The sequence below is a fragment of the Helianthus annuus genome, chromosome 8 (assembly GCF_002127325.2).
Source record: "Helianthus annuus cultivar XRQ/B chromosome 8, HanXRQr2.0-SUNRISE, whole genome shotgun sequence".
Lineage (NCBI taxonomy): Eukaryota > Viridiplantae > Streptophyta > Magnoliopsida > Asterales > Asteraceae > Helianthus > Helianthus annuus.
Window position 1 is genome coordinate 22,957,953 of NC_035440.2, and position 16,288 is coordinate 22,974,240.

The window sequence follows — 16,288 nt, forward strand, 5'->3', positions numbered from 1 at the left end:
ACGGCTGTTGAGGCTCTGCCCGGCGTAGTCGTTGGAGTTATGTCTCGGGAAGGGTATAACTAATGTAAATTTGGGTTATTATACTAACACGTGTGCATTATTTAAAATTTATAGATTATAGTCAGGAAGTCACATGAAATAATCTAAGATAGCAATGTGAGTAATACTCCTTTTTTGCAAACTGTTTTTACAAAACCTCAATTGTTTTACACGATAATTAACAGTGATTGAGTATTTGTAATTCTACAATTATCGTCGGTATGTTGGGGTTTTGTATATAAAAATTGTTACTACACTATGAGTAGTAACATGACCACAAGTCGGGTTGACAGTACCGTGAGTGGTAATTAAAGTAGAAAAATAAACAAATGTAATTGCGAGATCGCCCTCAATAACTGTAAACTGATAAAACCTGTTTTGATTAAATTGGGATTCACTCACCAGCATTTCACACTGACAAAATGTTTTTAAACTCGTTTCAGGGAACAAAATGTGAAAGCCAAATAGAAGCCAGCTGGACAGCACTGAAGGCTTGGAAAAGTGGCTATAAAAGTTACCTACATAAAGAAGATGTTTTTTATTTAATAAAATAGGGTTTATCCCTATAGAATATTTGTAATGGAAACTTGAGAATTTCCCATGCGTTTAATATTATAAAAATGTGGTATTTTACTCTGATAAAATATTTTCTAACTACGATCCTGATGTAAATTCCGCTGCCAAAATTGATAAATGCCGATACCTCAATCTCTGAGTAGACCGCGGCCGCCCACCTCCCGAGGCAGGGGTCGGGGGTTGCGACATGTGGGCGGGGTTTTTGCCCAAAATATACACTAAAATTTTCTTTTCAAGGGGTGTGTCCGTCCACCTTGGCCAAAGGGTGGGTCTGCCCCTAATAGACACGAAACCTGTTAAGGTTAAACACAAAACCTGTTAACTTCGTGTAGATTTATATCGTGTTATTGTGTTCGTGTCAAAATTGACATCCTTAGTTAGAAATGATTAAAACAGTGGAATCGTGAGATGTAATTATTAAGATGTTTTTCTAGTAATTACTAGAAACATCATATACCCCAACAATGAATACCAAGCCAATGAACCTAAGCATTTAATCACATTATTTTCATGTATTCAACGCAATAGAGAAACATGAGTATATATAGAAATGGATGACGAGTACTATATTTATGTAAACGAGGTGGTAGACTGACTTGAGTTAGGTGGAACGTGTAAATTGATTTCATCTTGTTGTTAAGTTTGTTTAATTGTTTGTTAAATAGTGCACTGCAAATCAAATAAACAATTACATGTGTATTTTAATTAAAGGAATATAGTACGAACCTAAGGGTCCAACAATTGCACCGTTTTAACTCAAAAGACTCATTAAATTTACATACATGCAACGGAAAGGTTTAAATAAAAACTTTGATTAATTAAGATACATCTGCAAGTATATATTTTAAACCGAAAACATAAATGTCAACACGAATGCCATGCCACACACATTGAGCTTCACGTGCATACCAAGAGCTTCACATACTTCGAATACTGACATGCAATTAATTCTAACGTGCACGCAAAAGTTAGTTACGCTAAATGAGTTCTAACAATGTTTAAAGCAATAAAGTAACAATCCAATACTTCCTATAACAAATTCAAAGTGATCACCAATATACAAAGATTAAAAGTGTATTAGTGAGTGGTGAGATATTTTCTTGCTTTGATATTTACTTGGTAAATGATCTTGATGAGATTTGGATTTGTATATGTGTAGTCACTCAAGAATGTGTTGTATGTATTATGAGTATTTACGTTTACCCGTGATGTCCACTACGGTGGATCTCACTAATCAAATCATGCAGCGTCCGTCATGGGTTTGATGCAAATTTTCTCTCTAGGATTCTATCCATTAGAACATGATTTTTACATAGCCTCGGACTTTAAATACTAGACAACATATGAGATAAGACGGAGTTTAATTTGAAAGAGAGAATAGCAACTAACGCTCAAATGGTAAATCATCTCTGCATACACAAGGGAAAGACGCCCAAATGGTAAAACATCTCTCCATAGACAAGGGAAAGAAAGGTTTGTTTCTTTCTAAGCTCGATTTGTTTCTTTCTAAGTTTGATGGCCATAACTTCTCAACTCTAAACACATGTCATTTTCACCCCTTTTGAGCTTTAACTTTTTAATTTTACCATTCCTATTTTCATTCTTTAGCTTAATAGAAAAAAAAATGTTTTCTTACGTGGTTTTTTATGTACTTGTAGGTATAAATTCAGGTTTCTACGTAAATCTTTTTCAGAAAAGACGTAAACGATACAAATTCACGTTTTGACATTTTTTTTGGAAACGAGTCTGGTCAAATGTGACATGTTTTCATGCTTACTTTCGTACGTTTTCGGTTGATCTACGTTTTGACATAAATTCTGTTTGGAAACAAGTTAGGTTAAATATAACTGTTTTCATTCGATGGCATAAACTCGAGTTGTACGTTTTGACTCAGCAAAGTCTTGATGCAAAGGTATGTGTGATGTATGGGTTAGGTTAAACGCTCACTAAACGAACCAACTCGGGTTCGATCCCGTTTCTTTTGTAATCGTAATGCTTTATTTATTTTGTTTTCCTCTAATAACTTGCGTTTAGTAACTTTTTTATGTAGTTGTTTTTCAATTATTATTTCTCAATATTCTGTTATAAATTTTGTTGAAAACCAAAAATTGTATTCGAAATAAAGTAATTATTTTGATATCGTAAGTTATAGCGAGTGTTGGTACCGACCGAACAGATTACGATCCAACAACATCAGTACCAGTGTTGTTATTATTGGAATCGATATTGTTATTATCGGAACCGGAATCATTATTCAATTTTATGGTCTATATTCTTTAGGGCATATTCCGCCGCAAAGCGAATTCCACTAGTTCATTATATTGTATATTGTTTGTTACTGAATGAATGAATGAATATATGATTTGCTAATATATGTTTGATATAATTGATTGAAAAACAAGATTGATAGTCAGCCTTATGGATGGCAATATTATAAAAAAAATATGCATATATACACGTTTATTATTGAAGATTATGATATGAGCAAAAAGTGTAGTATTTTAATAAAAAAAAAATTAGATCACTATAGCTTCTATTTATTTCATAATGAGCATAAAGTATAGTATTTTAATAAAAGAAAATTTAGATCACTAGCTTCTATTTAATTTCATAAGTTAAGAAATACGATATTATAAAAATAGATCCATAAATCCGAATTTAATAAAAGTGAAGTGGAATACAATTAACAAATCTTTAATTTTAAATTATTCGTACTTTTCATTTTTTTAATCCCCTACACTTTCTATATAAACCCTATCCCAGCCAACCCTCATTTCACGAACAAACCATTCACAAAACACACTTAAATTACTTCCTTCCTATCCACAAACACAAACACAATCTTCAATCTTCATTCACAACCATCTACAACCATCATGGCTCCACCAGTCGCTAAAAACACCGCCAACGGAATGATGACATCCGGTCTGGTGAAGGCCAAAACCCTGCCTCGACGTGCTTACGTCACCTTTTTGGCCGGAGATGGTGACTACTGGAAGGGTGTGGTTGCACTCGCCAAGGGTCTACGCAAGGCCAAGTCTATCTACCCGCTCGTCGTCGCAATGCTTCCCGATGTTCCGATGGATCATCGACAGAAATTGTTGTCACAAGGATGCATCATCCGAGAGATTGAGCCACTGTACCCGCCGGAAAACCAGACACAGTTTGCTATGGCTTATTATGTCATTAATTACTCCAAGCTCCGTATTTGGGAGGTAACAAATCATTCATTTTTTTTTTTGTTCTTTGTTAAAAACGCACTAATTTACGGTAGCAAATTTTGTAACCCTTTTGCGACCAAACTAACAGCAATGAATTTTGCGATCATATGAGATTTCCGTCGCTAAAACTGTGACGTTTTTCTGTCATATATACATATACCTAGTTTTTAAACCTTTCCGTTGCATGTATGTAAATTATTTGATTTCATCTTGATTTCATTAGTTTTTAAACAAACTAAACCTTTCCGTTGTTTAGTTTGTTTAAATTATTTGATTTCATCTTGTTGTTAAGTTTGTTTAATTGTTTGTTAAATAGTGCACTGCAAATCAAATAAACAATTACATGTGTATTTTAATTAAAGGAATATAGTACGAACCTAAGGGTCCAACAATTGCACCGTTTTAACTCAAAAGACTCATTAAATTTACATACATGCAACGGAAAGGTTTAAATAAAAACTTTGATTAATTAAGATACATCTGCAAGTATATATTTTAAACCGAAAACATAAATGTCAACACGAATGCCATGCCACACACATTGAGCTTCACGTGCATACCAAGAGCTTCACATACTTCGAATACTGACATGCAATTAATTCTAACGTGCACGCAAAAGTTAGTTACGCTAAATGAGTTCTAACAATGTTTAAAGCAATAAAGTAACAATCCAATACTTCCTATAACAAATTCAAAGTGATCACCAATATACAAAGATTAAAAGTGTATTAGTGAGTGGTGAGATATTTTCTTGCTTTGATATTTACTTGGTAAATGATCTTGATGAGATTTGGATTTGTATATGTGTAGTCACTCAAGAATGTGTTGTATGTATTATGAGTATTTACGTTTACCCGTGATGTCCACTACGGTGGATCTCACTAATCAAATCATGCAGCGTCCGTCATGGGTTTGATGCAAATTTTCTCTCTAGGATTCTATCCATTAGAACATGATTTTTACATAGCCTCGGACTTTAAATACTAGACAACATATGAGATAAGACGGAGTTTAATTTGAAAGAGAGAATAGCAACTAACGCTCAAATGGTAAATCATCTCTGCATACACAAGGGAAAGACGCCCAAATGGTAAAACATCTCTCCATAGACAAGGGAAAGAAAGGTTTGTTTCTTTCTAAGCTCGATTTGTTTCTTTCTAAGTTTGATGGCCATAACTTCTCAACTCTAAACACATGTCATTTTCACCCCTTTTGAGCTTTAACTTTTTAATTTTACCATTCCTATTTTCATTCTTTAGCTTAATAGAAAAAAAAATGTTTTCTTACGTGGTTTTTTATGTACTTGTAGGTATAAATTCAGGTTTCTACGTAAATCTTTTTCAGAAAAGACGTAAACGATACAAATTCACGTTTTGACATTTTTTTTGGAAACGAGTCTGGTCAAATGTGACATGTTTTCATGCTTACTTTCGTACGTTTTCGGTTGATCTACGTTTTGACATAAATTCTGTTTGGAAACAAGTTAGGTTAAATATAACTGTTTTCATTCGATGGCATAAACTCGAGTTGTACGTTTTGACTCAGCAAAGTCTTGATGCAAAGGTATGTGTGATGTATGGGTTAGGTTAAACGCTCACTAAACGAACCAACTCGGGTTCGATCCCGTTTCTTTTGTAATCGTAATGCTTTATTTATTTTGTTTTCCTCTAATAACTTGCGTTTAGTAACTTTTTTATGTAGTTGTTTTTCAATTATTATTTCTCAATATTCTGTTATAAATTTTGTTGAAAACCAAAAATTGTATTCGAAATAAAGTAATTATTTTGATATCGTAAGTTATAGCGAGTGTTGGTACCGACCGAACAGATTACGATCCAACAACATCAGTACCAGTGTTGTTATTATTGGAATCGATATTGTTATTATCGGAACCGGAATCATTATTCAATTTTATGGTCTATATTCTTTAGGGCATATTCCGCCGCAAAGCGAATTCCACTAGTTCATTATATTGTATATTGTTTGTTACTGAATGAATGAATGAATATATGATTTGCTAATATATGTTTGATATAATTGATTGAAAAACAAGATTGATAGTCAGCCTTATGGATGGCAATATTATAAAAAAAATATGCATATATACACGTTTATTATTGAAGATTATGATATGAGCAAAAAGTGTAGTATTTTAATAAAAAAAAAATTAGATCACTATAGCTTCTATTTATTTCATAATGAGCATAAAGTATAGTATTTTAATAAAAGAAAATTTAGATCACTAGCTTCTATTTAATTTCATAAGTTAAGAAATACGATATTATAAAAATAGATCCATAAATCCGAATTTAATAAAAGTGAAGTGGAATACAATTAACAAATCTTTAATTTTAAATTATTCGTACTTTTCATTTTTTTAATCCCCTACACTTTCTATATAAACCCTATCCCAGCCAACCCTCATTTCACGAACAAACCATTCACAAAACACACTTAAATTACTTCCTTCCTATCCACAAACACAAACACAATCTTCAATCTTCATTCACAACCATCTACAACCATCATGGCTCCACCAGTCGCTAAAAACACCGCCAACGGAATGATGACATCCGGTCTGGTGAAGGCCAAAACCCTGCCTCGACGTGCTTACGTCACCTTTTTGGCCGGAGATGGTGACTACTGGAAGGGTGTGGTTGCACTCGCCAAGGGTCTACGCAAGGCCAAGTCTATCTACCCGCTCGTCGTCGCAATGCTTCCCGATGTTCCGATGGATCATCGACAGAAATTGTTGTCACAAGGATGCATCATCCGAGAGATTGAGCCACTGTACCCGCCGGAAAACCAGACACAGTTTGCTATGGCTTATTATGTCATTAATTACTCCAAGCTCCGTATTTGGGAGGTAACAAATCATTCATTTTTTTTTTTGTTCTTTGTTAAAAACGCACTAATTTACGGTAGCAAATTTTGTAACCCTTTTGCGACCAAACTAACAGCAATGAATTTTGCGATCATATGAGATTTCCGTCGCTAAAACTGTGACGTTTTTCGGTCATATATACCTAGTTTTTTTTAACAGTGAATTTGATAATTTTAAAAAGTAAATGCAAAGTTTTAAATTTTTAGGATTTTATACCCATATATACCTAATAAGCAAATATAACTCCTTACGACACACTCACTCACAGTTATGTGAGCTAAAGATTCTTTTTCTGATTCTTTCGTCTTATCTTATCATTTCGTATACTATTTCTTAACTTAGAAATTACAAATTTCAATCATATTTTATTTTAAAACATTGTTGTATAAGTTGATTAGAACTATTTAGTATTTCATTTATTTAACATAATTTAACACACGAGTTTCTATATTTAATGTTTTGTTTATTCAAATAGTATCGGTTTCTAACGTAGCAGCTTCTAATCTTGCAGTTCGTGGAGTATAGCAAGATGATATACTTAGACGGAGACATACAAGTATTCGACAACATAGACCACCTCTTCGACTTACCAGACGGCCACTTCTACGCCGTCATGGACTGTTTCTGCGAGCCAAACTGGCGTAACAGCCCCCAATACCAAATCGGCTACTGTCAACAATCACCAAACAATGTCCAGTGGCCAGAGCACCAACTGGGCCCCAAACCCCCACTCTACTTCAACGCCGGTATGTTCGTCTTCGAGCCCAGTCTCTCCACCTACTACGACCTCCTAGACTCCGTAAAAACAACCCCACCAACACTATTCGCCGAACAAGATTTCTTAAACATGTTTTTTAAAGACATTTACAAGCCTATTCCCACCGAATACAACTTGATATTGGCGATGTTGTGGCGCCACCCGGAGAATGTGGAGCTTGAGAAAGTGAAGGTGGTGCATTACTGTGCTGATGGGTCGAAGCCATGGAGGTATACTGGAAAAGAGGTGAATATGGATCGGGATGACATTAAGATGCTGGTGGAGAAGTGGTGGGAGATTTATAACGATGAGACGTTGGATTATTGGAGGATTTGTGGGCATTCGATGGGTGCGCAGTTGACCGCCGTGGATAAGCCGACTCCTGTGGTTAGTAAAAGTGGCCGGCGTTACATCACTGCCCCATCGGCGGCTTAGAGTTTATATATGATGGTGTTTAGTAATATTATTTTGTTTTTTTTTTCATTTTTTTTTCTATTTTTCTCGGACTGACATGGGGTTAGTTTTGAGAAAGCTAGTAACTTAAAGAAATAGTGGGTTGTTTTTTGTTGGCTTTCTGTTTTAGTTTGGGATTGTAAGTTTGTAACTATGATTATTGGGATTTTCAGCATATTATAAATGGAAATTCCTATTTATATATTTCAGTGATTTCTCCGTTGAAAAGTATTAATGTTTCTGCTTGGCCCTAACTATCTGCACACCCAGTTTGCCTATCTGTACATTTAGGGTTTACCTACGCAGCGTATTGGTCAATACGCAGCGTATAGGGTTAACCCAATACGCTGCGTATTGACCCATACTCAGCATATATAAACCATGGATCTCAGTGCCTAATTACCAATCATTGCACAGAAAACAAGGTTTATATACGCTGCGTATAGCTCTCTACGCAGCGTATATAAACCATTAGACTTTTTTGGGTCATTTTGGTAGGTTTGAGGGATCATTTTTTCACAAAGTTTATATACGCTGCGTATTGACCAATACTCAGCGTATATAAAAGTCTGAAAATGTCATTTATACCCTTGTATTGAGGCTATACGAAGCCAAATACAAGGGTAGTAGTGTCATTTTTGTCTTATATGCTGCGTAGTGATCTATAAGGAGCGTATATAAAGCTCCATTTTTGTATTTTTTTTTTGTGTATTCCTTTGTTTATTTATAAAAAAAAGGAAAATAACACCCGATACGATAATATACGATACGATATAACACCCGTATAGGCCTATAGGTGTGATTTAGGTCCCGTATTGACCTCGTATAAGCCTATAAGTGTGATATCGTATCGTATAGGTGTAGTATAGGTCACGTATTGACCTCGTATAAGACTATAAGTGTGATATCGTATCGTATAGCATAGTATATGTACCGTATTGACCTCGTATAAGACTATAAGTGTGATATCGTATCGTATAACATAGTATATGTCCCGTATTGACCTCGTATAAGCCTATAAGTGTGATATCGTATCGTATAGAGTAGTATATGTCCTGTGGTAAAATTATCTTTTTAACCCTTATAGTTTATATATGCTGCGTATTGACCAATACTCAGCGTATGTAAAGGTCTGAAAATGTCATTTATGCCCTTGTATTGAGGCTATACGAAGCCAAATACAAGGATAGTTGTGTCATTTTTGTCTTATATGCTACGTAGTGATCTCTAAGGAGCGTATATAAAGCTCTATTTTTGTATTTTTTTGTGTATTCCTTTGTTTATTTATAAAAAAAAGGAAAATAACACCCGATACGATACTATACGATACGATATAACACCCGTATAGGCCTATAGGTGTGATTTAATTCCCGTATTGACCTCGTATAAGCCTATAAGTGTGATATCGTATCGTATAGGTGTGGTTTAGGTCCCGTCTAATCCTATAAGCATATACAAGACCTATAGGAAACCTATACGAGACTTATACTACACTATACGATACGATACGATACGATACGATACGATACTATACTATACAATAACACCCGTATAGGCCTCTATACGAGACTTATATACTATACACTATACGATACGATATGATGCAATACGATACGATACGATATGATGCAATACGACAAGATAATTTAATTTAAACGATAACAATATAATATATTTGTATTATTTACGAATAATATTGTTTTTTATAAATAATTTTCTTTTTTTATAAATAAACAAAGGAATACGATAATTTAATTTAAACGATAAGAAAACAATATATTTGTATTATTTACCAATAATATTGTTTTTTTATAAATAATTTTCTTTTTTAATTTTTATAATTCATAATATTTATATTATTTTTATTTTTATAATTTATATTTGTATTATTTACCAATAATATTGTTTTTTATAAATAATTTTCTTTTTTTTTATAAATAAACAAAGGAATACACAATAAAAAAAATACAAAAATGGAGCTTTATATACGCTCCTTAGAGGTCCCTACGCAGCGTATGAGACCAAAATGACACAACTACCCTTGTATTTGGCTTCGTATAGCCTGAACACAAGGGTATAAAAGACATTTTCAGACCTTTATATACGCTGCGTATAGGTCAATACGCAGCGTATTTAATGGGTGGTAAAATTATTTTTAACCCCAAACCTAAGGTAAAATTATCTTTTTAACCCTTATAGTTTATATATGCTGCGTATTGACCAATACTCAGCGTATGTAAAGGTCTGAAAATGTCATTTATGCCCTTGTATTGAGGCTATACGAAGCCAAATACAAGGGTAGTTGTGTCATTTTTGTCTTATATGCTGCGTAGTGATCTCTAAGGAGCATATATAAAGTTCCATTTTTGTATTTTTTTGTGTATTCCTTTGTTTATTTATAAAAAAAAGGAAAATAACACCCGATACGATACTATACGATACGATATAACACCCGTATAGGCCTATAGGTGTGATTTAGTTCCCGTATTGACCTCGTATAAGCCTATAAGTGTGATATCGTATCGTATAGGTGTAGTATAGGTCACGTATTGACCTCGTATAAGACTATAAGTGTGATATCGTATCGTATAGCATAGTATATGTCCCGTATTGACCTCGTATAAGCCTATAAGTGTGATATCGTATCGTATAGCATAGTATATGTCCCGTATTGACCTCGTATAAGCCTATAAGTGTGATATTGTATCGTATAACGTGGTATATGTCATGTATTGACTTCGTATAAGCCTATATGTGTGATATCGTATCGTATCGCGTCGTATAGGTCACGTATTGACCTCGTATAAGCCTATAAGTGTGATATCGTATCGTATAGGTGTAGTATAGATTACGTATTTACCTCGTATAAGCCTATAAGTGTGATATCGTATCATATAACGTAGTATAGGTCACGTATTGACCTCGTATAAGCCTATAAGTGTGATATCGCATCGTATAGCGTCGTATAGGTCACGTATTGACCTCGTATAAGCCTATAAGTGTGATATCATATCGTATAGGTGTGTTTTAGGTCACGTATTAACCTCGTATAAGCCTATAAGTGTGATATCGTATCGTATATGTGTGGTTTAGGTCCCGTCTAATCCTATATGCATATACAAGACCTATAGGAAACCTATACGAGACTTATACTACACTATACGATACGATACGATACGATACTATACTATACTATACAATAACACCCGTATAGGCCTCTATACGAGACTTATATACTATACACTATACGATACGATATGATGCAATACGATACGATACGATATGATGCAATACGATAAGATAATTTAATTTAAACGATAACAATATAATATATTTGTATTATTTACGAATAATATTCTTTTTTTATAAATAATTTTCTTTTTTTATAAATAAACAAAGGAATACGATAATTTAATTTAAACGATAACAAAACAATATATTTGTATTATTTACCAATAATATTGTTTTTTTATAAATAATTTTATTTTTTAATTTTTATAATTCATAATATTTATATTATTTTTTATTTTTATAATTTATATTTGTATTATTTACCAATAATATTGTTTTTTTATAAATAATTTTTTTTATAAATAAACAAAGGAATACACAATAAAAAAATACAAAAATGGAGCTTTATATACGCTCCTTAGAGGTCCCTACGCAGCGTATGAGACCAAAATGACACAACTACCCTTGTATTTGGCTTCGTATAGCCTGAACACAAGGGTATAAAAGACATTTTCAGACCTTTATATACGCTGCGTATAGGTCAATACGCAGCGTATTTAATGGGTGGTAAAATTATTTTTAACCCCAAACCTAAGGTAAAATTATCTTTTTAACCCTTATAGTTTATATATGCTGCGTATTGACCAATACTCAGCGTATGTAAAGGTCTGAAAATGTCATTTATGCCCTTGTATTGAGGCTATACGAAGCCAAATACAAGGGTAGTTGTGTCATTTTTGTCTTATATGCTGCGTAGTGATCTCTAAGGAGCATATATAAAGCTCCATTTTTGTATTTTTTTGTGTATTCCTTTGTTTATTTATAAAAAAAAGGAAAATAACACCCGATACGATACTATACGATACGATATAACACCCGTATAGGCCTATAGGTGTGATTTAGTTCCCGTATTGACCTCGTATAAGCCTATAAGTGTGATATCGTATCGTATAGGTGTAGTATAGGTCACGTATTGACCTCGTATAAGACTATAAGTGTGATATCGTATCGTATAGCATAGTATATGTCCCGTATTGACCTCGTATAAGCCTATAAGTGTGATATCGTATCGTATAGCATAGTATATGTCCCGTATTGACCTCGTATAAGCCTATAAGTGTGATATTGTATCGTATAACGTGGTATATGTCATGTATTGACTTTGTATAAGCCTATATGTGTGATATCGTATCATATCGCGTCGTATAGGTCACGTATTGACCTCGTATAAGCCTATAAGTGTGATATCGTATCGTATAGGTGTAGTATAGATTACGTATTTACCTCGTATAAGCCTATAAGTGTGATATCGTATCATATAACGTAGTATAGGTCACGTATTGACCTCGTATAAGCCTATAAGTGTGATATCGCATCGTATAGCGTCGTATAGGTCACGTATTGACCTCGTATAAGCCTATAAGTATGATATCATATCGTATAGGTGTGTTTTAGGTCACGTATTAACCTCGTATAAGCCTATAAGTGTGATATCGTATCGTATATGTGTGGTTTAGGTCCCGTCTAATCCTATATGCATATACAAGACCTATAGGAAACCTATACGAGACTTATACTACACTATACGATACGATACGATACGATACTATACTATACTATACAATAACACCCGTATAGGCCTCTATACGAGACTTATATACTATACACTATACGATACGATATGATGCAATACGATACGATACGATATGATGCAATACGATAAGATAATTTAATTTAAACGATAACAATATAATATAGTTGTATTATTTACGAATAATATTCTTTTTTTATAAATAATTTTCTTTTTTTATAAATAAACAAAGGAATACGATAATTTAATTTAAACGATAACAAAACAATATATTTGTATTATTTACCAATAATATTGTTTTTTTATAAATAATTTTATTTTTTAATTTTTATAATTCATAATATTTATATTATTTTTTATTTTTATAATTTATATTTGTATTATTTACCAATAATATTGTTTTTTTATAAATAATTTTCTTTTTTTTATAAATAAACAAAGGAATACACAATAAAAAAATACAAAAATGGAGCTTTATATATGCTCCTTAGAGGTCCATACGCAGCGTATGAGACCAAAATGACACAACTACCCTTGTATTTGGCTTCGTATAGCCTGAACACAAGGGTATAAAAGACATTTTCAGACCTTTATATACGCTGCGTATAGGTCAATACGCAGCGTATTTAAAGGGTGGTAAAATTATTTTTAACCCCAAACCTGTGGTAAAATTATCTTTTTAACCCTTATAGTTTATATATGCTGCGTATTAACCAATACTCAGCGTATGTAAAGGTCTGAAAATGTCATTTATGCCCTTGTATTAAGGCTATACGAAGCCAAATACAAGGGTAGTTGTGTCATTTTTGTCTTATATGTTGCGTAGTGATCTCTAAGGAGCGTATATAAAGCTCTATTTTTTTTTGTGTATTCCTTTGTTTATTTATAAAAAAAAGGAAAATAACACCCGATACGATACTATACGATACGATATAACACCCGTATAGGCCTATAGGTGTGATTTAGTTCCCGTATTGACCTCGTATAAGCCTATAAGTGTGATATCGTATCGTATAGGTGTGGTTTAGGTCACGTATTGACCTCGTATAAGACTATAAGTGTGATATCGTATCGTATAGCATAGTATATGTCCCGTATTGACCTCGTATAAGCCTATAAATGTGATATCGTATCGTATAGCATAGTATATGTCCCGTATTGACCTCGTATAAGCCTATAAGTGTGATATTGTATCGTATAACGTAGTATATGTCATGTATTGACTTCGTATAAGCCTATAAGTGTGATATCGTATCGTATAGCGTCGTATAGGTCACGTATTGACCTCATATAAGCCTATAAGTGTGATATCGTATCGTATAGGTGTAGTATAGGTCACGTATTTACCTCGTATAACCCTATAAGTGTGATATCGTATCATATAACGTAGTATAGGTCACGTATTGACCTCGTATAAGCCTATAAGTGTGATATCGTATCGTATAGCGTCGTATAGGTCACGTATTGACCTCGTATAAGCCTATAAATGTGATATCGTATCGTATAGGTGTGGTTTAGGTCACGTATTAACCTCGTATAAGCCTATAAGTGTGATATCGTATCGTATAGGTGTGGTTTAGGTCCCGTCTAATCCTATATGCATATACAAGACCTATAGGAAACCTATACGAGACTTATACTACACTATACGATACGATACGATACGATACGATACGATACTAAACAATAACACCCGTATAGGCCTCTATACGAGACTTATATACTATACACTATACGATACGATATGATGCAATACGATACGATGCAATACGATAAGATAATTTAATTTAAACGATAACAATATAATATATTTGTATTATTTACGAATAATATTCTTTTTTTATAAATAATTTTCTTTTTTAATAAATAAACAAAGGAATACGATAATTTAATTTAAACGATAACAAAACAATATATTAGTATTATTTACCAATAATATTGTTTTTTTATAAATAATTTTCTTTTTTAATTTTTATAATTCATAATATTTATATTATTTTTTATTTTTATAATTTATATTTGTATTATTTACCAATATTATTGTTTTTTATAAATAATTTTCTTTTTTTTATAAATAAACAAAGGAATACATAATAAAAAAAATACAAAAATGGAGCTTTATATACGCTCCTTAGAGGTCCCTACGCAGCGTATGAGACGAAAATGACACAACTACCCTTGTATTTAGCTTCGTATAGCCTGAACACAAGGGTATAAAAGACATTTTCAGACCTTTATATACGCTGCTTAGAGGTCAATACGCAGCGTATTTAAACTTTGTGAAAAAATGATCCCTCAAACCTACCAAAATGACCAAAAAAAATCTAATGGTTTATATACGCTGCGTATTGACCAATACGCAGCGTATATAACCCTTGTTTTCTGTGCAATGATTGGTTGTTAGGCACTGAAATCCATGGTTTATATACGCTGAGTATTGGTCAATACGCAGCGTAGAGGGTTAACCCTATACGCTGCGTATTGACCAATACGCTGCGTAGATAAACCCTTAATTTGCTAGGGTTTGGTGTGCCAATAGGCACTTTAGTGTGCCAATAGGCACACCCTTCTGCTTTGTTCAGGGATGACCGGTACTGGTACCGAAAGTACTGGTATCCAAAACATCAGTAGCAAATTTCACCAAATACAGGTACTGGTATCGAAAACGTTCGATATGATACTGGTATTTGTGTGTAAAATTCGGCATCGAAAACGTCAAAAAATGGATACCGAAAAAGTTTCGATACCAATACCAAGTCCGAAATGCTAATTCCTAATTGCAACTACCTTTTCGTATGATAGAGATCAATTCTTTATATTCTTTGTAAGATGGAGTAGTGGACTCATCATGTGGATGTGGAATGTTCTTAATGATTTCTTATGAAGTTTAATCACCTGGCAAATATCAAAGATATAAAGAGGCCACTCCAAAATCATTAGGAAGGAAAATACAGTGTTATTATGCAGCAGTAGGGCTCACTCCAATGTTTAGAGTTGTTAATTTAGTGTTCTGCTAAAGTGAATATTATTGTTAATGGATCAACCACACTGCATATATCTATTGATGTTGGTAACTCAAACTTGACCATATGCTAGCTAAAAGTTGGTATTGTTTCCAATATGACTAATAAGGATGTGTTAATGATAAATTAAATATGAGTACACTAAGAAATCAGTTTTTATCTGCTAATATCGACCAAGGTTTGTACAAGGTCTACATATTCATACACCCAAAGGCCTATTTTCACACCATTTAAGACGTCTCCTATAGGCCTAGACGGGGCGTCTGGGGTTTTTGTCTCCTAACAGTACACCCTTTAAAACGTCTCGTATAGGTCTAAACGGGGCGTCTAAGGTTTTTGTCTCCGACCAGATCGATACTGCACCTCGTACCAGGTCAAATCAATCACATCAGACGGGGCGTCTAGGTCTAGACGATAGAGGTAGACGCCTCGTCTAGGCCTAGACGGGGGGCGTCTTGAAGACTGATTTGAGACTCATTTGACTATCTTTCTGGCATGTGTTTAAAGTAATAC

General features: G+C 33.4%; 2 protein-coding genes across 2 annotated transcripts; both read left to right on the plus strand.

Moving 5' to 3' along the window:
- Positions 1-3,384: 3,384 nt before the first annotated feature.
- Positions 3,385-3,962, plus strand: LOC118481204 (galactinol synthase 2-like). The gene has a single exon (XM_035976521.1). It carries the CDS (start codon positions 3,492-3,494, stop codon positions 3,945-3,947), a length of 456 nt encoding a protein of 151 aa, XP_035832414.1. The 5' UTR covers positions 3,385-3,491; the 3' UTR covers positions 3,948-3,962.
- Positions 3,963-6,258: 2,296 nt separating this feature from the next.
- Positions 6,259-8,139, plus strand: LOC110872411 (galactinol synthase 2). The gene is made up of 2 exons (XM_022121202.2): positions 6,259-6,702; positions 7,232-8,139. The coding sequence occupies exons 1-2, from the start codon at positions 6,364-6,366 to the stop codon at positions 7,910-7,912; spliced, it is 1,020 nt and encodes a 339-aa protein (XP_021976894.1). The 5' UTR covers positions 6,259-6,363; the 3' UTR covers positions 7,913-8,139.
- Positions 8,140-16,288: the final 8,149 nt, after the last annotated feature.